Below are 22,367 nucleotides of genomic sequence, written 5' to 3'. Positions count from 1 at the left end.
CGGGCGCAACGGAGCCGGCCAGTCCAAGCCAGGGCAGACCCCCTCCGCCACCGGAGCCTCCGCCACCTCCGGCGCTCCCGCCACCGTCACCGCCGCCACTGTGAGGATCACCACGAAGGTCCAGACCAGCACCGCTCAGCCACCCGCCCCCCCGGCGAAGCCCACGGCTCGCTGGACTCACGGGCGTCAAGGGAAGGCTCCCGCGACTCGACCGCAGCACCGCTTCCGAACACGTGAGTGACTGGTCTTGACGGAATGGCGCCATTTCAGGGCCCGTCTCGCTGCTCTGAAGACCGGGTGCTCACTCGGGTCTCGGCGATGTCTTCTACGGACTCGCCGGGGAGTCACAGAAAAGCCACAGACGTTCGCTACACTTTTGGAGACCCCTTGGAGACTTTTTCCAAGTCTCCCTCCAGCGGGCTTCGGAGACGTCGCGGAGAGCGGCGCCGCCTGCGACTTTGGCGACATCTCCGAGACCCGCCGGAGATCGAGGAGACGTCACTTTGACATCACGGAGTCTGGCGGTGTCTTCCGGGCACTCCCGGTGTGTCAGAGCCAGCCAGATTTTGGTCTCCTGAGTCCGCTGCGGCAGTCTCTGCGACGTCTCCTCCGGTGGGAGGCCTTTTTACTTCCGTTTCCGTTTGCATCGGGCGATACTGGGCTCTCATTGTTTTGGGCTCCTCATGGAAAACTAGTCGGAATCACAGGGGTGAACCGGATTCGAGATGATTCCTGGTCTGAGAATGGAAAGCTTTGCGTTCGTTCGCCTCATGGGAAAATCAACGTGAATTGTAATCACTCGCCCAAACTGATAGCAGGGGATATCCTTTTTGGGTTTTCAACCCCCTTTTCTTGATCTTTCACTTATGCTTTCATCCGATAAATATCGTACCTCCGGAACGAAGGGATGGAAGCTTTCAGAGTGAGGGGGCGGCACTTTTTGCAACTTTAGCGCCACGCAAGACTTCATTTGACTCGCACACAAGCTGTGGATTGGATGAGTAGGTTACCATAGCGATCCCCTCATTCCGACGCGGTTTTCCCTCTCGGCTTTTGGCAAACTGTTGATGTAGCCGCTTGACTGTCATTCACCTGAAGCGTAACGCGCTCTCAATCTGGAAATATTTGTTGACTTGCCCGCTTTGCCGCGCTTCTCTTGACCCGCGTGCTCTTCTTTGACTCAAGCGACTCCATTTTGTTCCACACGCGGTACAGTGGCGTCCTACTCGCATTCCTTCCTTCGTTTCGTCCTTGCTATCGTCCAATTAGCAATTGTGTTCTTCACAATGTTTGTCATTTTGGCAGGTTCTTTTTTTAATCCTCTAGTAGCTTATATTGATATTTCCCCCGCCCCCATTGAAGATGTGTTGCGAGTTGATCTCTTGATCTGAGGCCTTGTGCACTCTAATGCCGTCGATGCCTCGGCTCAACGATGAGGACCGTGTTGGCTTTGCGTTCTACGAACAAATCGGGCTCGACTTCGGCGCTCGGGTGAATTGAACTTGACTTGTTTTCATGTGTGTCAACAAAGCAACCAGCGAAAGGGCTCAAATATTTGGACAAAGACTCCCAAAGAGATTGAAAACAAATCATTCTAGGCTTAAAATCCTGTTTTGCAGACTGTAAAATGGATTGAATGCATTGATTCCCTCTGACTTAAATGTACTTCAGATGGACTTGTTCAATGATTCATTTTAGCGCTGAAGAATTTCCCCTTAACCTTTGCGGTCACCGATTTGCTTCCGTTTTGTTTTATTCGTAAAAGAATTTTTTTTAAAAAGTCCTTCCATCCTATCCGGAAGCGAACCCGCTCATAGCGCTGATGAATCAGCTTCCTTTGAAAGCACGGCTGACATTTCTTCTACTTAAGTGCAACGCGCTGTGTTTAAAATGTAAAACCGCAACAGAATAGGACCTCTGCGCTGATGATGAAACGTTGTGCAAAGCGCGGCTCCAGGTGTTTTTTTTTTTTTTTTTTTTTTTTAAACCTCCCATATGCGTAGCCAATTGATTTGCTATATTGCTAAGTTGCGGAATAATGCGCTTGGGCTTGCGCGTGCAAGAAGCCTTATCATCGACTCAACTCGAGTGTATTTCTGGAGCACCTTCAAAAAAATGGATGCAAAGCGCGATACTCGGAGCAAAAAGAATTCAGACACTAAAACCGTAAATTCACAACAACGGTAGTGGCCGCGGCGAGTTTGCAGAAACCTCGTCGTTCAACGGAAAGACTTTGATCAGCGCAGGGTTGGCCTCCGGACGCCATTTGCCCCCCCGTCTGTTGCCCCCGCCCGGTAATTCCTCTCTGTCCTTTGAATGACATCGAGCCGGCAGAGTTGCGACCGACGCTGATTGGATCGGGTGCGCCGAGGATAAGCTAACGCCAGAGTGGATGAGCAATCTCGGTAGGGAACAAAATGACATTTCGGTCTGAATGAGGAGCTCCAATCACGCCGCCGCCAAAAGTCAACCAGCGCAGGTGACCAGATTGGAATCACAGAATGAGCGTGCAAGCGGGATTAAAAGCAAAGATAGAAATGCAGTTTGGCGCCAATCCCTCCCCCAGGAGGTCAGGCTCAGATCTCACAGGGTGCCTCTGAGGTCCTGTAACAAGCTCGGAAAGTCTGGTGGGACGCTTGGTCGCTCCCGCGCGGACGCACAGGAAGGTTCTTTTGCCGCTACTTTTTGATCGCAGCGGGCCGAGTTCCTAAGAAACTTTCAGCCCCGCCGTGACTTCCTTCGATGAGATCGAGAGCGGCCACCTTTGTAGTTACAAAGCGATCCTCTAAGCCTCCGAAAGCGCGCCTCGTGCCGCTCGCTTGAAAGTTGAAGCTCGGTTATCTACTCGGGGATTATATCGCTATCAACCCAGTCGAAATGTGTTGAGACAATGCATCGGGAATGACTCATCCCCAAGAACCGCTCGGAGCACGCGCCGCCAAAGAAACGGCGCCTTTGGACGTGCTCCACTGCGCTCTGAATTCTTTTGACGGCGCCGTGCCAACTGGAGCTCTTTGGCTTCCCAATTATCAACGTGTTTAAAAAAAAAAACAAGTATTAGCATAACATCACACGGTTAAAATATGCGCGCATATTCGCCTCTCGCAAATGCCTGAAGATGGCACGAGAGTCCGTCGGCCTCGGACATCTAATAAGCCGGCGGAGACACTTGACACCGATGGGCACCAATTACAAAGCGGAATACATCAGCGGCCGCGTCGGCGGGGCGAGCCTGCAGACAAATTAGCCCGAGCTGACAGGCCCGGCGAATATGTGGAATTTGGTGGAAATTGATCCCCGCGCCCTTTCCGCCGCAAGTGCCCAGCACGGCCCGCTGACTCTTGGCGAATCAACCGAGCAGAAAGAGGGAGGGCGGGAGGCCCGGCCGCTTTAAAGAGGCAAAACCAATGCGCAGAGACGCACGCGGCGGAGCGTCGAAACGGCGGCGGCAGCCAAGTGCGGCCCAATTGAGGAAATCGGAGCTCACCTCAGACCGATGCTCTGCCGGCTCGATGAATATGGCTTTCTTTTGGACGCGCGTTGCCCTCCGGCGTCGGCACGATGCATCCGACCAATAGGCGGAGGAGCCGAAGACGTGAGTCGGATCGGCGGCGCGTTATCGTTCAGTGGGAGAGAACGTTGGCTCGCGGAAGCAGTCGTGGGTCAGCTGTCACCATTTCGGCCACGGGAGCGTGTGACCTTCAAGCGGGTGTTGGCGAGGCGACTTTTAAAGGCTTGCGGCTGGGAATCCCGATGGCGCGATCGAGCCCGGTCCGGACTACGCCATATAGTTGACGGTCGCATCCGGTCCAGAAAGGGCGGCGGGAGAATCTCGGCACGATGCCGAAGGGAATGGAACATGCGGAGGAACAAAAAAAAAAAAAAATGGGCTTGGTCTCCCTTTGTGGTTTATGAGAGGTTTCATTGATCAGTCGATAAAAGCGTCGCTTTACGGGCCGTGCTTTGCGCCACGGAGCGAAAGAGCAAACGCTTGGAAAGCAGCGCGCAGTTCGTCCCAACTGTCTTGGCGAGATGAGGAAACGCGATTAGAAAAGGGCCGAGCTACGGCCCGCCAGACGAGACGGGAGGGGTCCTTTTGCGCTTCCGGTCGGCATCCTTGGACAATCTGCGGCGGTCGCGTGGCACTGCGGCACTTGATTGGCAGCGCACCAAGTCCTCCCCTCCAAATGAGAAACCCGATCCCTCGCTGCGCCCCGGCACCTCTCGCAGTTTAGAAGCTCGGCAGTGACCCTGACGTTCACCTTCGCAAGTTGTAAAGTATTCCGCGTGTACTTGGGGGGGGGGGCCCTTTCCCACCACCCCCCACCCTCTGTCTGCATTTCTTGACTCTTGTCCCGCAGAGGACCTAGAACCGAAGTCCTCAAGTCTCGGTGTAAGTACACACGAAGGCCATCCGCTACAAATCACAGTGCGTCGTGTTGACAAACGGTCCGACTGGGAAGTGACAAAAGCACGCTGGCATTCAGCGAGGAGTTGCGTGAAGTACACGGCCTCGGTGGTCGCGCTGCCCCTTTAAATATTCATGGACAGAAAGGGAAACGAGGAACGTGTACTGCAGGAAGCATGAATAATTGATGGCGTGTCCCATTTGTAAAGTGCAGGAGATGCCCCGTGCACGAGGTTGGGGGGGGGGGAGGTAACGGCCAGAACACGCTGTCGGATGCTAGGGTACATGCTCAGCTAACATTTCACGTCCCACTTGAAGTTTTTTTTTTCTTCTGAAATAGCAGAACAGGCTGCGTTTTAGCTCTGGAAATGAAGAAACGGAGTTCAGCTATTGATTGGCACCGTTTCCTCACAATGAGAGCGGGCCTCTCCGTCCGCAAGTTGCAATCTATCCTCTCCGATCACGACATATGGGAATTGTGTCTCTGTTGATGATTAGAAGACCGACACGGATGTCGAATGTTTGCTGCGCATTGATTTTAAGGAAGCGTTGCCTCCGTATTTGCCCGCTTGTTAAGCGCAAATCCTCTCTCGATAATTCAGTTGGTCGCAAAATCGTTTGTCGCAAAATCGTTGGTCGCAAAATCGTTGACTCGTTCATTCGGAAGCGGCCACTGGCTGGTATCGCAAAGGGGCGGCGCGCCGAAATGAAGTCCCGCACACGGCTGTGGTGGGCGCGCGCGGCGAATTACCCGCCGTTAAATAGGATCTGAGAGCGTTCGATTCCCCCTATTAAATCAGGGACCCAGTGGGGGGAGCCGCTTGTGTTATCCGTTTGTACCAACACAGGGGAGACGGACGGCCGAGGCGGCGTGGCCTGTTTGTTTGGGGGTTTTGGTCCCAAAAATAATCTCTCTTTATTGGATATCCCATTCTAATAATCCAATCTCATGTTTCATATTAAATTCAGCACAATTGTCATGCCCAACCCCATTTCCTGCCAACCTTGCCAGTACGAGACAGACGCATACAGTGTACAAGGACGCACGCCTCTATGGAACAAAGGTCTCGGCTTCTCGGAGAGGAGAAAGAATACCTGACTGTGAACACTCATGGTGATGATCAATTAAATGTATTGCTGCACAGTTTGTTGGAATTTTGTCACTTAGAAGGTTGTGCATTTCTCACTGTGTTAGCATTAGCACTCGGCTCGCCGATTCAAGGCGAACGTTTCGTTTGAGAGCAACCTGGAGTGACGTCCAACATCTTGAAGCCTCTTATTTCGATGAATTGTTCAAGATTGTAGGCGCCGCTGAAGTTGAACCCGTGTTTGTAGTCGTAGAAAAAATGTCATCAAGATTTTTTTTTTTTGCTTTCATCATGATTAGCCTGCTTCACCTCATTTGGAGGTCAATAGTGGCAGATAACCCAACTTGACCACTTATGTTAGCAGTCTAATTTGTGCTCAGGCTAAATGTGTACTTCGACTTTTACTTTGTACAAATCAGCAAAGAGCATTCTGCAATGGAGCATTTCGAGTCTTTTAATAAGCTAACATGCATGACGGTGCAAGACCAGAACGTCAAAGCCCAGAGCTGTGAGGCCCACGTGCCGGTCGCAAATAGAACTTGTGGTGACGTAAAGCTCACGCAAAGTCATTGACGTCAGAGCGTCGCCGCGAGGAACGGCGTCGCGTGCGGAATGTCATCGGCAGCTTGCCCGGATTCACACCTAGCATCTTTTTTTGGGGGGGGGGGGGGGGGGGGGGGGGGGGGTGTGGATTGCGGAGGCCGCGGCCATCTGATTGATTCATCGCAATGCGCCGCCTGCTGCCACCCCCGTCGACGGCAAGTGTGCTATTGGCGAGGATGTGGAAATGAAGGTCACTTCTCGTGCTACGTGCCACTCCGCTTTGTAGTTTACCCCCCCACACCCCCCCCCTTTTTTACTACCACTCATTCTCTCTCTTAGCACTTCTCTTCCCCACGTCTCGCCTTTCCCCTCGCATGTGCCTGTGCTACCTCTTGAAGACGAACGTTCGAGTGAAGATGTGCCATTGACACGCCCCCCTCTAAAAAAAATGCTCCGAAATGCCTCCGTTGAAAATCCCTGAGCGGATGAAACACTTGGAATGGACTTGTCTCAATATCTGCTTGGGAAAGTTGCATGACAGTGCAAAGGCTGGGAGGGGAGCGGACGCGGGCGCCGCGCCACGTAAGAGCCCCTTTTCCGGCGTGGCGGCGACGTTTTTATGCTGGTGCTGATTTTAAAATGTAAGATGAGACATGCCACGTGTAGAGAGAGAGAGAGAGAGTTGCAGTTATTTTTGTCTCTTCTAGACCGGACGGCAAATGATTTGCTGCGCAAGAGCCATCGCAGCGATTTAGTAGGATGGTTCGAATTTATACGTCCCCCATCGTTTCACTTTACTTTGAGAGGTTCCATTTTCGCAGTTGAAGTTACAGTCCCTCTTGCACCATAAAAAAAAAAAAAAAAAAAAAAACGGTGAACTTCATTTCATCCGCTTCTCCCAGCGTGAACTGCAAAAATTTCCCGTGCCGCGCGAGTCGGTCCAGCGTTCCCCCCGCGCCGCCGACTTTGAGAGTTTTAGAGCGCAACCTTGGCTTAACCCGGTCGAGTTGTTGAAACAATCCCGGACTAATCACCGGCGCAGAACATTACAGTGTCCTCTGATTTAATTGTACCTCGCGTTTTTATGACTCGCGGCGCTCCTGCTCCGATGATTACCCGTTGCGAGATGATCGAGCGGGCGTGAGGGTCGCGTTAGCGCGCTAACGCGGGATCCGTTGTTGTCTTGCCGCCGATTCATTTGTTTTTGACCAGGAGTGTGAAATATGAACGTCTGCAAAAGTTTCAGGCCGGAGATTTCCACTCGACCTCACGGTCGGCGTTCACATTTTGCGAGCGTACGAGCGTCACTCTTCTCGCAGAGGCCCGTCGCAATGCGTCCCCTCCGGTGATGTATGTGGACTCGCCGAGCACAAATGGCAAGAGCAAAGCCCATCATGTATTTTTCACGGGCTCGATTAATGGAAGGGAATGAGGGGCTTAGCGCGTGCGGTGGGGGTGGGGGTGGGGCGGCTTGAGAGCCGCGAGTGGCTCTCCCGTGCGCTCCGTGCGCTCCGTGCACCGTCATCAAGTGTGTACTTTGATCCCAGCTGGAGTCGGGGACGCTCGAGGATATGATGGAATATTTGATGGCCGTGTGTGAGGAAGCCATGCGGGGGGGGGCTGCGTTTGTATTGCCAGAGTGAGGCCAATTCGCTTCCACGTTCTTGTCAGCCAACTACGTTTATTCCACTTTCCATCTTTTCATGTTTGATTTCATCCGGTCAAGCGTTACCGCTTCTTATTTCTTGACCAGGTATTAGAAATGGTGGCATCCATCCACACTCGCCTTCCTTTGAATGAAACGCCGATCCGTTTGTCCTCTTTGTGGGTTTGTGGCCGGGGGGGGAGCTTGGTCCAGATGAGACTCCAGAAAGGCGAATAATAAAGATGAAGCCGAGATCCGGCCGCGGGGAGATCGAAGAGTCGGCGGGCTCAATGTATCGAGAGATGGATGCGACGGAAAACCAGATCGAGTGAAACGCCAAACTGCCGAAACGGTGCGGCATCCCGAACACCCCCCGCCCACTTTTTGTCGAGGCAAAGCCTCAAGGCCGTTGTGTGCAAACACGGCCGCGTTTGCCAATAAGAGCATTTGCTTTCTGTTCGTATTCACGCGCCGACGCTTAAACTGTTTGGAATAACAAGAAAATAAATCTTGGCTTTTGGTCACATCCGGGGCATGAGCGTCGAGCGCAGCCCGCCGCGTACAGAGAAGCTCTTGTTCTTTCTCTAATCCACGACAGCTGGCACGTGCGTGCACGTTGCATAGCACGCGTGTGCGCAACAAAGCAAGAAGTCCATAGCGGGGGCTCACGCGTGTCCAGCTGTGTCAAGCTGCTGGCCTAGATGGAGCCGAGAGTTGGGGGCCAGCACGCTCGTGGGGGCGGGGGGGCAAAACTGAGAGCGGCCGGTCCGTCTTGAAGGCTGGCTGCACACATACGCACCCAAAAAGTAGAAGCATCTTGCTTTCGTATATACAGATGTGTGTGTGTGTGTGTGTGTGTCGGTGTGTATAATTCTCACACTTATTTGGGAAGTTGGAAGTTAAGACCGATGAGCCTTGATGTAAATGCACAGCAGATGATTTAGTTCAAGTGGCAGCGGCGCTGAGTCGGCAGGAAAGGCGGTGAAGAAGCGGCGCTCTGACTTTCTTGTTGAGACTTGTGTGAGGTCACTCCTGCGCTTTACCTCTGGAAGGGAATGAGGGGCTTAGCGCGTGCGGTGGGGGTGGGGGTGGGGCGGCTTGAGAGCCGCGAGTGGCTCTCCCGTGCGCTCCGTGCGCTCCGTGCACCGTCATCAAGTGTGTACTTTGATCCCAGCTGGAGTCGGGGACGCTCGAGGATATGATGGAATATTTGATGGCCGTGTGTGAGGAAGCCATGCGGGGGGGGGCTGCGTTTGTATTGCCAGAGTGAGGCCAATTCGCTTCCACGTTCTTGTCAGCCAACTACGTTTATTCCACTTTCCATCTTTTCATGTTTGATTTCATCCGGTCAAGCGTTACCGCTTCTTATTTCTTGACCAGGTATTAGAAATGGTGGCATCCATCCACACTCGCCTTCCTTTGAATGAAACGCCGATCCGTTTGTCCTCTTTGTGGGTTTGTGGCCGGGGGGGGAGCTTGGTCCAGATGAGACTCCAGAAAGGCGAATAATAAAGATGAAGCCGAGATCCGGCCGCGGGGAGATCGAAGAGTCGGCGGGCTCAATGTATCGAGAGATGGATGCGACGGAAAACCAGATCGAGTGAAACGCCAAACTGCCGAAACGGTGCGGCATCCCGAACACCCCCCGCCCACTTTTTGTCGAGGCAAAGCCTCAAGGCCGTTGTGTGCAAACACGGCCGCGTTTGCCAATAAGAGCATTTGCTTTCTGTTCGTATTCACGCGCCGACGCTTAAACTGTTTGGAATAACAAGAAAATAAATCTTGGCTTTTGGTCACATCCGGGGCATGAGCGTCGAGCGCAGCCCGCCGCGTACAGAGAAGCTCTTGTTCTTTCTCTAATCCACGACAGCTGGCACGCGCGTGCACGTTGCATAGCACGCGTGTGCGCAACAAAGCAAGAAGTCCATAGCGGGGGCTCACGCGTGTCCAGCTGTGTCAAGCTGCTGGCCTAGATGGAGCCGAGAGTTGGGGGCCAGCACGCTCGTGGGGGCGGGGGGGCAAAACTGAGAGCGGCCGGTCCGTCTTGAAGGCTGGCTGCACACATACGCACCCAAAAAGTAGAAGCATCTTGCTTTCGTATATACAGATGTGTGTGTGTGTGTGTGTGTGTGTTGGTGTGTATAATTCTCACACTTATTTGGGAAGTTGGAAGTTAAGACCGATGAGCCTTGATGTAAATGCACAGCAGATGATTTAGTTCAAGTGGCAGCGGCGCTGAGTCGGCAGGAAAGGCGGTGAAGAAGCGGCGCTCTGACTTTCTTGTTGAGACTTGTGTGAGGTCACTCCTGCGCTTTACCTCCCGACGCTTGCGTTTCCATCCGTACCGCTTTGGAACGAGCCGCAGAGAACAAACCTAACCTCGGAGCGCTCGCGGTTTGTTATCCGGGCCTGAAGAATATTTTATTTTGTAAAGTGACGCGATTCTCTCCGTCATAGGCAGCGCTGACTGACCCTTAGGCAAAATTACCGAACAACAACAACAACAACAACAAAAAAGACGTATTTGAAAAGTTTCTTTGCAATCGGGAAAAGGCCCGCTGAGTATTGGCCACCGGAGCCCATTTCGTGAGGGCGACTTGAAATACGGATTGACGGCCGCGCCGGGTGATTGCGCAACATGCGGCGAGCGGCTCGGCAAAGCTGTCCAAACGCGTTCGTCAACCGATGGAGAGCGTCGTACTCGGCGGCTCACCGCGTTGCTAAGAGCGAAAACGTCATTGCGTACCGGTTCAATCAATACAATTGGGATTTGCCTTGATTGTTGTAGCGTCGAACCCCCCCCCCCCCCAGTGTAAAAGTGGGGCAGATATGTGACAATGGGGACGACTTAACAGGCAGTCGAGCGAGTCGAAGCGGGTGGGCCCGATGGCGCGCTGGAGAGGCATTCTCTGCTCTAATCTTCTTAGTGTGGATTTACTCGGCAGCAGACACGCCGCGGCCCCGGACCAGCCTGTCATCTATGATATAGGACATCTTGAGTCTTACGGCCGGCTCCCGATCCCGAACCTGACGCCGGATCAGATCATGTGATCACAATGGATTTTGTTCTCCGTGATGAGAGGAGGGCGGGGGGGGGGAGGGGCGGCACACAACCTGAGAGCGGGAAGGGGAGGGGCGCGTCTCATTCAAGGTGACTCGGAGCCAGCAGGTGCAAGGTCAGGAACTTTCTCTGAAGCTGGGCGGGGGGAACAGATGAGGACAAAGGGTGGACTGCCACAAAGGGCGCGGCGAGAAGCTTCGGGATGAGCAAATCTTCGACTTCAGCAGAACACGTTCATGCTTGAAGCCAGAAAGAGATGAAGAGCGAGAGAGGCCCGCTTCTCTGAGCCGCGGCGAGAGGGAGCGGGAATGCATTTTCACGTGAAATATTAAAGCCCCTGCATTAATCTGTCTTGCCGCTCCCCGGGGTGCCGCTGACGCCTCCGTCCTAGCGAAAGAGGCCGACGAGCGGACTGGCTCACCTCAATTCGCCGCCATGTTGTTTTTTTTTTTTCCCTGTGCTTTATTCTCTTGCGGATGACCTGTTGGGGAACGAGAGTGAACCGCTCTCCGTGCCGAGTCAAACCTTCACTCTCCTCTGTAGTCAGCAGCTTGCGCTGGCGCCACTGGTGTTGACTTGATGCATATGATTAGAGATTCTCCAGCTAGCGCTTGGCCCGAGGCTTGTCGGTGGAATATGCTTCAGCGCCCCTCCTCCTCCTCCTCCTCCTCCCTCGCCATCTCTCCACATGTCGCCCGCCCCAAAGCGCACACGTGCGCAGCCCATGAACGACACGTTTCTCTTCTTCACGCCGTCCCTCCTACTCATTGATTGACACCATCCCTCGCTCCGTCCGACACGCGTCTGCGCGGTTCCTCTGCCAGCCACGCAGCGCACTCATGTGATGACGGCCTACCTCGCGCCCCCCACCCGCGCGCACCATCTCGTAAAATCACACACGGGCAATTCCGCGTGATGGCAAAGCAAAACCCTCGGTCCGACACGTATCGTTCCGGAATGTTTTCGCCGTGACAATGGAGCTAATGAGCCTAGCGCAAAGCTAATGAAGATCATTTTAGCAGTGAGTGGAACCTGAGTGCGAGCGCCAATCAACGAGTTCGAGATGTCAGACTCGCGTACGCGGCTCCGGGGAAGCGGTCCGGGGTGCCCCCCGTGCCTCACCCCAAGGTCAGCCGCCAAACGCTCCGGTTCGCCGCGAGCGAGCCCAATGAAAACGAGCGCCGAGCCTCTCAGTGGAACTGTCCGGTGCTGAAAGCTGTGCAATCGCAATCGGTGAAGGGAGGAAAACAAAACAAAGCGTCATTTAGCAGAGCGCTGGAGGCAACTTGAATTTCTTTTTCAGTCTGTGTTTCAATATGAGTCTAAAAAGGTTTAATTGCAAGTGAATTAAGTCATAATAAATAAAAGGCCTGCCGGCTTGAATTGACAACCGTGACAAATTCTCGTCGCCGCTTTATTTACGCGGCGCCTTCTCCTTTCGCTATTCTTCTCAAACAATGTGCAACCGGGAGCTAATTAGCTTGTCGAAGTCTTGACGTTTCCGCTCCACGTCGCCTAAACGAACGCAACGGTGAGTGTCGTGCGAGCGGGTCGCCAGAGACACGGCCATTGATTATCCTGGCAAATGTCAAGTCGGAAGCCTCCGCGCGCTGTCTGTCCTTTGAGTCGATTGGCTTTGAAAATCAGAGGATGAGGAGTCAAGATGGCGCTGTCAAGGAGAAGGGCAATTTGGATCCATGAAGAGTTGCCATTCACGGGCACCGAGCAGGTTGGGCAGGACGGCTTGTTTAATTGCCGGTGGAGGCCTTGCAGAGATTCGGTGGCTTTGACATCAATGCCGGTTTCCCTCGGATTGAGATTCTTCGCAAGCGGCAGAAATTGCTATCTGTACATTTGTCCCATTAGACACCCCACTGAGTGAACTCTACTCCGTTTGTCGATTATTTTTGAAGAAAGAAAGGAAATCCTATCCACGTTCAATAGACGTATTCTATGAGAGACGCAGTGAATGGGCAAATTGTGATGACGCTAATTCGCAGGCGCTGAACTGCGAGCATGCATCAACTGAAGTCGTAGGTTGTAATATCACCGATCATCCCTAGATGGCAGACGGTCTTAGTTGCGCTTACGCTGGGTCTTTGAAATGATATGCAGGACAAACATAGGAAGTACCTAAGTAGTAAGAGTTGATTGAGTGAGACACGGGGGCACGGGGGGCACCCCGGACCGCTAACCAGACAATCGTTTTTGTCCGACAATCGACGTGTCAATGAATTGAAAATGATTTGAAATGATGGGATGTATCAAATATCTGTAAGTGCTCATCAAACCTCGACCTCCACTGGTAAATCAGTTCGCGCGAGCTAAATCACTGAAAGACAAAGAATGCCGTAGTGGACCTTGCATCCTTTTGGATTTTGGAAGAACGGAGAAACATAAAAGCTTCCGACACCCCCGATGTAATTCGCTGTGAGCGTGGCTGCGAGATGAATGGAGATGACATTAAGCGTTCCTCTGATGCGGTCCACTTAAGCGGGCCACCTGACGGGCCCCTAATGGAGGCGTATGAATGTTTCAAGACATGTGCTTCACAGTGTGCGTGTGTGTGTGTGTGTGTGTGTTTGTGTGTGTGTGTGTGTGTGTGTGTGTGTGTGTGTGTGTGTGTGTGTGTGAGAGGAAGAGACAGAGAGAGAGAGCGAGCACCTCTTCCGTCAAACTTTGGCGACAGCCTTGAGTGAGCAAAGGAGCAGGTGACGCAGCTGCAGCGCGAGGGCCGCGTGCACGTGTGGCCGCGAGGGGAGCGCAATATGATGGAGGTGTAGGAAAAGCCGTCTTCCCGCCCCGGCCACCTGCCAGGACGCCCATTTAATAGGAGACAAATACATTACACGCGGCGGGCGGCGGCCAAACAAATGTGACGCGCTTGACATGTGCTCAGCCTCTGAAACAATCTGTCGTTTGGAAACTCTTAAGTGCCAATTGCTATGAATCACGTGAGGCCTCGTTTGCCGAGTAAACGCGTCTGGCGGAAAGGATGCGCGCGTCCGAGTGGGCGGAACTCGGGCGGCCTGCTTTCTGATGTATTGGCGTCGCCATCTTTCACTCGACTGACGCTTTGACAGCTCGTCAGAGAGCACCGGTTACGGACGCGCGGGTCAGAGAAGAGGTGTGCTGCACGCAAAGCACTTGCCAAGTCTTCTGCCTCTGGAGATAAATACACCCGAGTGTATATCTTGAAGTGACAGGACGCTGTTTATGTATGTGTGTGTGTGTGTGTGTGTGTGTGTGTGTGTGTGTGTGTGTGTGTGTGTGTGTGTGTGTGTGTGTGTGTGTGTTTAGATCTATGCGTGTATTTGTGGGTGGGTGCTTGGATATACTGTCTATATCTCTATAAAACGGGAGCGAAAATGGGTGGGTCGCTGTATGCCCAGAATAAAGAAGTGCTTGCACCACTCTGGCTGCGTGCTACGCCATGCAAACGGAGCAGCCAGCGATCCGACAGGGTTGAAAGGTGCAGATGGGAGAAGAGCACGTCAAACATCTCCGAGCATGTTTTTGTTGCCATCATCATGTGACATTTTCCAAAACGGCCCGATGAGACTTCGCAAGTCAAATCAATCCGGCTCAACGCGCCGTTTACTCGTCCGCGTCGGCGACGCACCCGCAGGCACCGAGGTGGAAATGCCGTCGTCGCCCTTCCCGCTGCTTTTTTCCGGCCAGCCAATGATATTCCGATTCCTTCAAATAAATGACGGTCGAGGCGGCGTCCTGTTGGGCCGTCTGTGACTTTAACCTTGTCACGCATCAAGTAAAATAGCGTCAACTGAGATGTACCTTGAACTCGAATGGCTAACACAATTTAGTTGGCTCCGTGAGGGGTCGTCAACGACGTATTTCACGCACACGCGTTCCATTTCTGACCGCTGTCGTTCTGATGACCGGAGAAGCTGTGCTCATTGCGAAGGGAACCTGAAATTGACACGGTTGGCTGAAGCCCTTCATATCGGAATTGCGTGTTTGGGTGATCAAGAGTCCCCCATATATCTTCTTTGTGCATGTTCAGTTCAAGTTGCAAGTGAAATCTTTGGCTTTTCCATTTTCCTCCTCCTGTTTTGGAACCCAAAAGGGGAGGCGGGGGGAGCCGCTTTTGCGGACGGATTGGCTGCCGTGTTTTAATTGGATGGGCTCGGCTCGGGCTAATGAGCTACTTCACCAGTTGGTTTTCATATTGTGTTGGCAAAGCCTTCTTAAAGTGCTTCATGAGTCGACGCTAATGGTCCGGGGGCGGATGTCACGATGCTAATTCTGAGCATTTAGAAATCAGCGACTAGACTGGAGCGTGCAAGCGTGGCACCGGATCAGACGCGGTTCACCATTCCCTCTCGTGCACGTGCTTGAAATACTCGCAGGTACGCTGTTAGAAAGGGTGCGTTTTTTTTTTTTGTATTTGCAGGCCCGGTCCATATCCTCGACGAGACCTTATTTTGCCTTATTTTTTATCTTACTTTACGAGCCTTTGGATTTGTCACTCATTCGGGCATCGATCTCCGAGAGCGTGAAGTGAAGCGCGGGACATGAGCGATGGATTTCTTTCATGCGGTGGTAGTTTTAGTGATGTCTCAATTAAAACTCGTTATCATTTTTGAAGACGACGATTCGGCAAGGCGCCGGCACTCGTCGTTTGTCGCTGCCGCTTCGTCTCGCCGTCGCGACGCTCTCCTGGCGGCGGGCCTCGGAATGAAGAGCGCCTTTTAAACGAGAGCTTTGATGGCAAGACGGGAGAAATGCTCCTCCAATTTGGCAGCTCCATCATGCGTTTTGCCACTGCAAACGGGATGATAAAATATGGAGCTTTTTCTTTTGCTAGCATCAAGCTCTTCCTAAATGTAGTCTGCGCTTGTCAGTAAATGAGACATATTTTATCTTTGGAATTTTAGATTGGGTTTATTTTTGGGGTGGGGGGGGCTTATGTTGACTCGGGAGTGTCTGCTTGAATGCTGAAGGCTTTTATCAGTCGGCGGCGCGACGTAGCGGCGGTGTGAAGTCACGCGGCTCCGGCTGCTGCTGTTGCTCGAGCAACGTCGGACTGAAAATTTGCACGGGCTGACGTCAAAAGGGACCTCGGGTGTCCCTTTGCTGTTTGGGCGTACATGCCAAAGCTCTCAAGATACCTGTGGCATTTATGATTGCTCGGGATGCCTCCGAGTTGTTGTGAAAAGTCTGCTAAGATGCCGGAGGGAAGCCGCCATCTCCGTTTGCTGCCGTGTTGCCATTTGGAAAATGTGCCAATGGACACTCGGAGATCTTCCCAAGCGGTGCGCTGTGTGTGTGTGTCGTGACGGATCATCTGATGTGCCACGGGAAATGACTCAGCCCGTTGCTTCAAAATGGATGATTTGTTCATCGCAAACAATTCATCGTTGTTCGGCTGTCTCGGCCGGTGTCGTATAGCGACGGGCAAAACAATCATCAACTTGCGATATTTAGATCGCTGTTGTTTCGCCTCGCCGGCTGGAAATGCGACACTCATGTCGGATATCTGTGATCCGTCGCCGTCGCGTCGCGGCTTTTGACCGACCCCGAGCAACAAAGTCCAAAACCGCAGCGATGACCTCGGCGCTCCCCCAATGGTGGCATCGAGCGGCGCATTTGCGGCAGGTGTTGAGGGCGGCCCCGCGACTTTCAGCTCTATCTCCCTTGCCTCTAACTGGCTGCCAGTTTAGCTCGAAGCCGCAGACGTTTCGTGTCACCTTCATTGATTAGCGCCCCCCCCCCCCCTTCCAGGGCCTGCGACGAGAGGAGGAAGGGGAAGAAATGTAGTAAATAAGCAAGAGGGAATTAGTGATGATGTGATGCTGAGCGATGGCCCTTTAAATGATGACGGTCTGACCTTTTAAAAGGTGATCGGTAACAGCCTGCTCAGGCGGAGAGACGGGGTGATCGCTAGGCTTGCAGTTTTTCACCTCTTGCTATTAATCAGCCCTGACCTTTACTCCTAAAACACTGTCACACTTGTGATTTGATACGCTGCCCAGAAAACCACATTTGGTTTTGCCTTTTCTACCTTTCCAATGCACCCTATCGCATCGTGGCCAGCCAGATACTCCCCACAGTCGAGTGGAGCAACAAGTGCATTCAGATGCGAGCCGTCGATGCCGACAACCCACGTCGAATCGCCGCGCGCGCGGCGGCGGCCAAACGGCCGGCCTGCTCCGCATTCTCGTCCGCTGCCACCCACGTCACTCACCGGGCTTGCGCAAGCAGAGTCACGGATGCTACGGTGGAACTTGATGATGGAGACCACAATACGTCGGTGGTATGCGTTTGTCCGCGTACCGCGAGGAGCGAGATTTGTATTTTTACTGCGTCGTTCCTGCCCGTGGGGAAATTGGCTATTTTCCAAGAGTTCGCTGCCCTATTTTACAAAAACGAAACAATCTCGTCGTCGTAAAGGGATGATGTAGATGTCTGTATGGGATGTACATGGACTACAGACAAGAGCGTAAGTGTAGGTGCACTAAACTTCAAGGCCATAAAAAAAAATATATATATAAAATCCTAATGCTCATTTGTCAATATGAGAGCACATCAGCTCCTGCCTCCAAGCTAATGGTACCCTAATACCGCAATTTGTTTTTTGGTTTGTGATCAATGTGCGCAATTAAGCCAGTTTATTCCATAGTTTGCCGCATTAATGAATCCCGCACGTGGCGTTTCTCATGCGGGAACCCTAAACAAATACGGGACCGAGCGCAGGGAAAAAAAAAATCAAACAAAAAAAAAAAAATGCACATTTCAGCCGTGGCGCTGACTGATTGCCCTTCCCGCTGCTGTCCCGGTGATAGATGGCGAGCATCGCAGACTGTGACTAAATGAAGATCACACGGTGGGGGGAAAAAAAAAATCGATTTGATGAAAGAATGAAAGCGGCGTGAAGCGGGATCCGCAGGCGCTACGGACAATTAGAAAGGCAGATAGCCTGGTTAGCTCCGGCTACAGGCACCGGTGGTAGCGCCTTCAATAAAATCCTCGGCGATTAAACCGGGCTTCCAGACTTGCGAACAGCATGAGCATTTCTTTTGGATGAAAAAGAGCAGCAGAACTCCGCTAAGCTAAGACGCTACGGCGTGATATGCAGTACCGAGCCATCATTAAAACAAAAACAAAAACAAAAACGCAGGTGAAACGATGATTGGATTTCCCTTTAGAGATGATTCAGAATGATAACCAGCGCCGATTGCAGCGTCCACCTTGGCGGAGGTAACGCCTTCACCATGGCACTTGGGTGAACTTCATGTTCATCTTGTTCGTTGAGGGAGACGGAGCCATCAAGGGATGCGAGCGCCTTGCCGTCGAGCGGCAAAGTGGCCCTTCCCTGAATACGAGCCTCCTCCCTAATGGCGTCGCCGGATGGACTCATCCACTTTGCGGCGGAAAAGTGATGGGGAAGCTCTTGGCCGGGCCGCTCTGGCCCAACGCCATCCTTTCACGTCCGCATCAAATGGTTATCCCTTGACAGTCGGTCCTCCAAGCCAATTTCCTTGGCGGGGAGAAGAATTTTTTTCAAGCCGAGCGGCGCGACGTGACGTTGCGAGGGGTCAAAGCAGTCGCGTTTAATTTGCGTGTTAAAAGTTAATAACTTCATCGCCGCTTCCGGGATGACACGTTCCTTTATCGTCGCTAATGTCAGCCGATGAAATATTAGTGTGACAGAGGACATTAAAAACGGCTTCTGTGTGTCATTTCTAATTGAGTGTCAGAGTTAAGCGTGCTCGCCTGTCAAACGAATCAAGTCCTGTCACGCAAACGCCCGCTTTCCGGCGGCGCGCCGTTCGGTCGCTTTACCCGCTCGCACGATTTAAAAAGCGGATTTTGCTCGCTTGTTGTTTCGGTCCTTGGTACGATGTGTCCACCTTTTGTTGATATTGACCTGTAGCCGTCCGAAACATTGTTGGCCCGAGTGAGCGCGAGAAAAGGGTTCGAACATTGAAAACTGCATCCGTTTCAAAAGGACTCTTGCTTTAGCCAGCGCTATGCTAGCTACTTATTGGAACAGCAAAGCCATTTCGTTAGGTTGATACTTGAATAAAAAAAATATATATATCACAAGTTTCTTCTTTTTTTTACATCTGGACTTTTCTTTCGACCTAAAGTAGTAGTTCATACGAGTGACCGCTGTGAAGAAGAGTGACGTGCTAACAGGTTACTCGATGTCCAGTACGCCGGCACCGTATTGGCGTTGCTTTCCATCACCTTCACTCTCTTTGAGGGTATCGACCACAGTTGAGGCTTTTGTCTCATTCGCTGGCTCGTCTCTTTCAAAGGACGTCTGTCGATTTCAATCCCGCCCCTCCCTCCCTCCCCAATTCCCTTTCAAGCAACTGTTTTATATACAGTACATCCCTGTGTTCACTTGGAACCGTAAAGGTGTCTCCGCACTAGCTAATATTACCCTTTCTCATTTGATTTTTTTCTTCTTTTTTATTCTTTTTTTTTTTTTTTGGTCAACCTGTCGAGCATGACAAATGCCGGCGCCAAATATAACCCGGCGCCACTTGAGGCTTGAGCTGAGATTTAATCAGCTGTAATGACTGGCAACACCAATGTTGCTCCGCGGGCCCTGCGACGTCCTTCCCGGCGCATTTCAAAAGCTGTTGAAAGCTGTTCTCTTCTCAAGCAGCTTGCTAACGTGGCAATACGGGTGCAATTCTGACGGGGCTGGAATCTGTTGGGCCACGAGATGGTTTGAAATGACCGAGATTCCAAATTGGATGCGTTGCTTGTATTTGACTGATGACCTAGCTTAGCATTCAAGATAGCTTCATTATGCGAGCAGCGCTCAACAGTCAGATGAATGTCGGATTTAATGGAGCGGTTCCTAATCGGACGATTATTCCCACGGTTGCCTAACAACATTATCATAATGTGACACCTCTTTGGCTTTGGTAGCTTTGTGGCTAAGCAGGAGCCGAACGCTTCACGCTGTCTTTTTTAGACGGCAAGGAGCCAAATTTGATGACTTGAAGCCAACACTAAAGGTTCGGTTTCATGAAGTACAACACCAAAATGTGCTTTTTTTTGTGTTTATAAAATGAAATTGAAACCAAAAACATTGTACGTTTTTTTTAAAATTTTCAGCACTGGATTAAAAAAATACGCTGATGTCTGTAAGTCGGTAGAACAGATCTCGTCCAAGTTATGATTATTATACGCTTTTTTTTTGCGTAACGCTAATAAATGCGCACCACCTGCAGCGCATCCGTTCTTTGTCCGCATCTTGGCCCGTCAAGCGTGACGGTACAGGTGTCGGGTCAGGTGGAACGCCATGAAGTCGTTCCAAAAGTCAACGCACCACCTTGTTTGCTTGCCTTTCACGTTTCATTAGCGCCGTCCTCGTGATGGAGGACGGCCGCGCCTCATTGACTGCTCGAGCCTGCCGCCGGGCCGGGCCTGCGCGGAGACGAGAATGCGTCCGTCAATGACTTCAAATCGCTTTTCCTTCATCCGACACGCGGCCGCCGGGATAATCTGTGAGATTCACCACCGCAGCCAGCGGTGACGACTCTGCTTAGCGTCGCGAGAGGTGGCGGGTTGAAGCTGCTGCCGGCGAGCGTGGGCTCTGCTTGAGTACCCTTGAGCAAGATGCCGTCATCTAGCCAGTGACGAGGCTGCCGCTGCGGTTGCTGGGCCATGTGTCAATGCTCAGGAAGTGCGTTTGGCTTTCTCAGAGTCAAAGGGTGACACAAAAGTTCAAACCGAGGACAGTTCATGTAGGGCAGGGTTGGGCAACTTCAACGCTGTGGGGCGGGGTGGGGTCACAATTTTTAGCAATGCTACCGCAATGGAAATAGGGCAATAAATATTAGTTGTTTGTAAGTGCTTTTTGAAGATTTTTTTAGGGGGGGGCAATGGGAGAGGGCAGTTTCTCAGATATTTTTTTTTCTTTTTTAATTCAGGGACAGTTCAGAGTGTCCAGGCCGCCAGTTGCCCATGTAGGGTGCAGCATTAAACGTGTGTGTGTGTGTGTGTGTGTGTGTGTGTGTGTGTGTGTGTGTGTGTGTGTGGGTGCGCGTGTGCGTGCGCGTGCGTGTGCGCGTGATCTTGTGATCTGGTTTAATCTCCACGCAACAGATGCCCAGCTTTGGCTCAAAATGGTCGCCGCGCCCCTGCACACGCTCTTAGATTAATGATTGGGAATGATACTAGATTACCATGCAGGGAAGAACACTAATTCAGTCTAACCTTTCAATTTCGCAATGACAATAAAGCGTCCCCCCCTCCCCCAGGATGCTTTCTATTTAACCAGTGTCGAGCTCAGTTTTCAAGGCCTTGCAACTTGTCTCCGCATTGGCTCAGCATTCGACAAACGCTGTTTCGGAGCGCATTTTAGAAGCGCTCGCCGTAGGAGGTGAGGGTCGAATGACATTGGGAGAATATTCAAATGGCGAGCGCCGCACCTTCAACGCGAGACGACGCCCGGACTGTCAAATTGGCGCCGGGTGACTCGGAATAATGTGCTCAATCGCCCTCATCTGCATGATGGCTAATGAAGTATTCATGAAGACTTTTCGGCAGTCAAATGGCCTCAGAGCACAGCGCGGATACGTTTTCTTTTTGGATTCGAAACCTATCATCCCTTTCTGCACTATTCGATACAACACGCAAAACAAGCGAGTGCGGCCGTGTCATGTTGCAAAACAAAATGATCCATCGTAACGTGAATCGTAGGATAAAGGCTCTGAAAATGTTCTCATTTCTGAACATGGAATTTGCATCAGGTCAGTGACAGACTGAAGCGGGGGGGGGGGGGCACCGTAATATCCCAGTGTCATCATGACACCTTTTGTCACTGAACAAAGGACAGAGGAAACAATCTGGACTAATCATGATTGTTTCTAGTGGCATTCGAGTCGAGTTGAAATGTACACGAGTGAAAGCGTCTGCATGACTCCGACCGGCGCGGCGTTTGACAAGAGTCTTCCCACGCGTTGGCTACATGACTCAGAGGCAATGTGACATAACGCATGCATAATGGAAAAGAATCCACTTGTCCGACACGTGAACGCAGGACGCCCGAAGAGTTTTTGAACCGCTTTGTAAAAATGCCCTCGAAGCATTTTTTTGTTTCCCCGGCCCCGCCACCCGTTTTGGAATGCGCCGCATACATGAATGATTTTCAATTTTCCCGCTTAATCATTTCCTGCAGAATAATCCGCTCGTGTCAGCATCGGGTGGCTGCAGAGTGCAAGACGATGGGGAAAATTCCCAACGCAGATGAATTACAAGTCTTTAAAAAGCCGAACGGCCTCCATCAAGTCACGTTTCAAACGTAGCCGGGCTTCCATCACACGAGGATTACGGCAACCATTTATTTGTACAGTGTATGGCAAAGGGCTGCCTGAGGTAAGATTAGCTCATAGTTTTATGTAATCCAGATTTAAAATGATGTTCTGGCCGTGCTGTGTTGTCCTTTTTTTTCTTCAGCACACTCCGACATCGTTATAAGCTTGTTAAAATTTCCAACTGCTGGTTTATTATGGTTTTGGTGTTTGAGTTGCTTCTTTGACATTGGTGTGACACAAATGCGGACATTTTGATCTACGCCGGCTGCATTGAGTTTCATGGAGGTTTTCCTTTAACATCCCAACATATATATATATA

The 22,367-nt window shown here is 51.8% G+C and overlaps 1 protein-coding gene across 1 annotated transcript in view; it reads left to right on the top strand.

Moving 5' to 3' along the window:
- nrg3b (neuregulin 3b) overlaps nt 1-22,367 on the top strand; it is a 113,981-nt gene that overhangs the window by 1,790 nt on the left and 89,824 nt on the right. Inside the window, 1 exon segment of the mRNA XM_019883345.1 lies at nt 1-233. This exon segment is cut by the window's left edge and continues 60 nt beyond it. Coding sequence (XP_019738904.1) covers nt 1-233 — 233 coding nt within the window.

This window comes from Hippocampus comes, unplaced genomic scaffold (genome assembly GCF_001891065.2).
Source record: "Hippocampus comes isolate QL1 unplaced genomic scaffold, H_comes_QL1_v1.1 scaffold367, whole genome shotgun sequence".
Lineage (NCBI taxonomy): Eukaryota > Metazoa > Chordata > Actinopteri > Syngnathiformes > Syngnathidae > Hippocampus > Hippocampus comes.
This window is presented reverse-complemented; position numbering and strand designations above follow the sequence as displayed.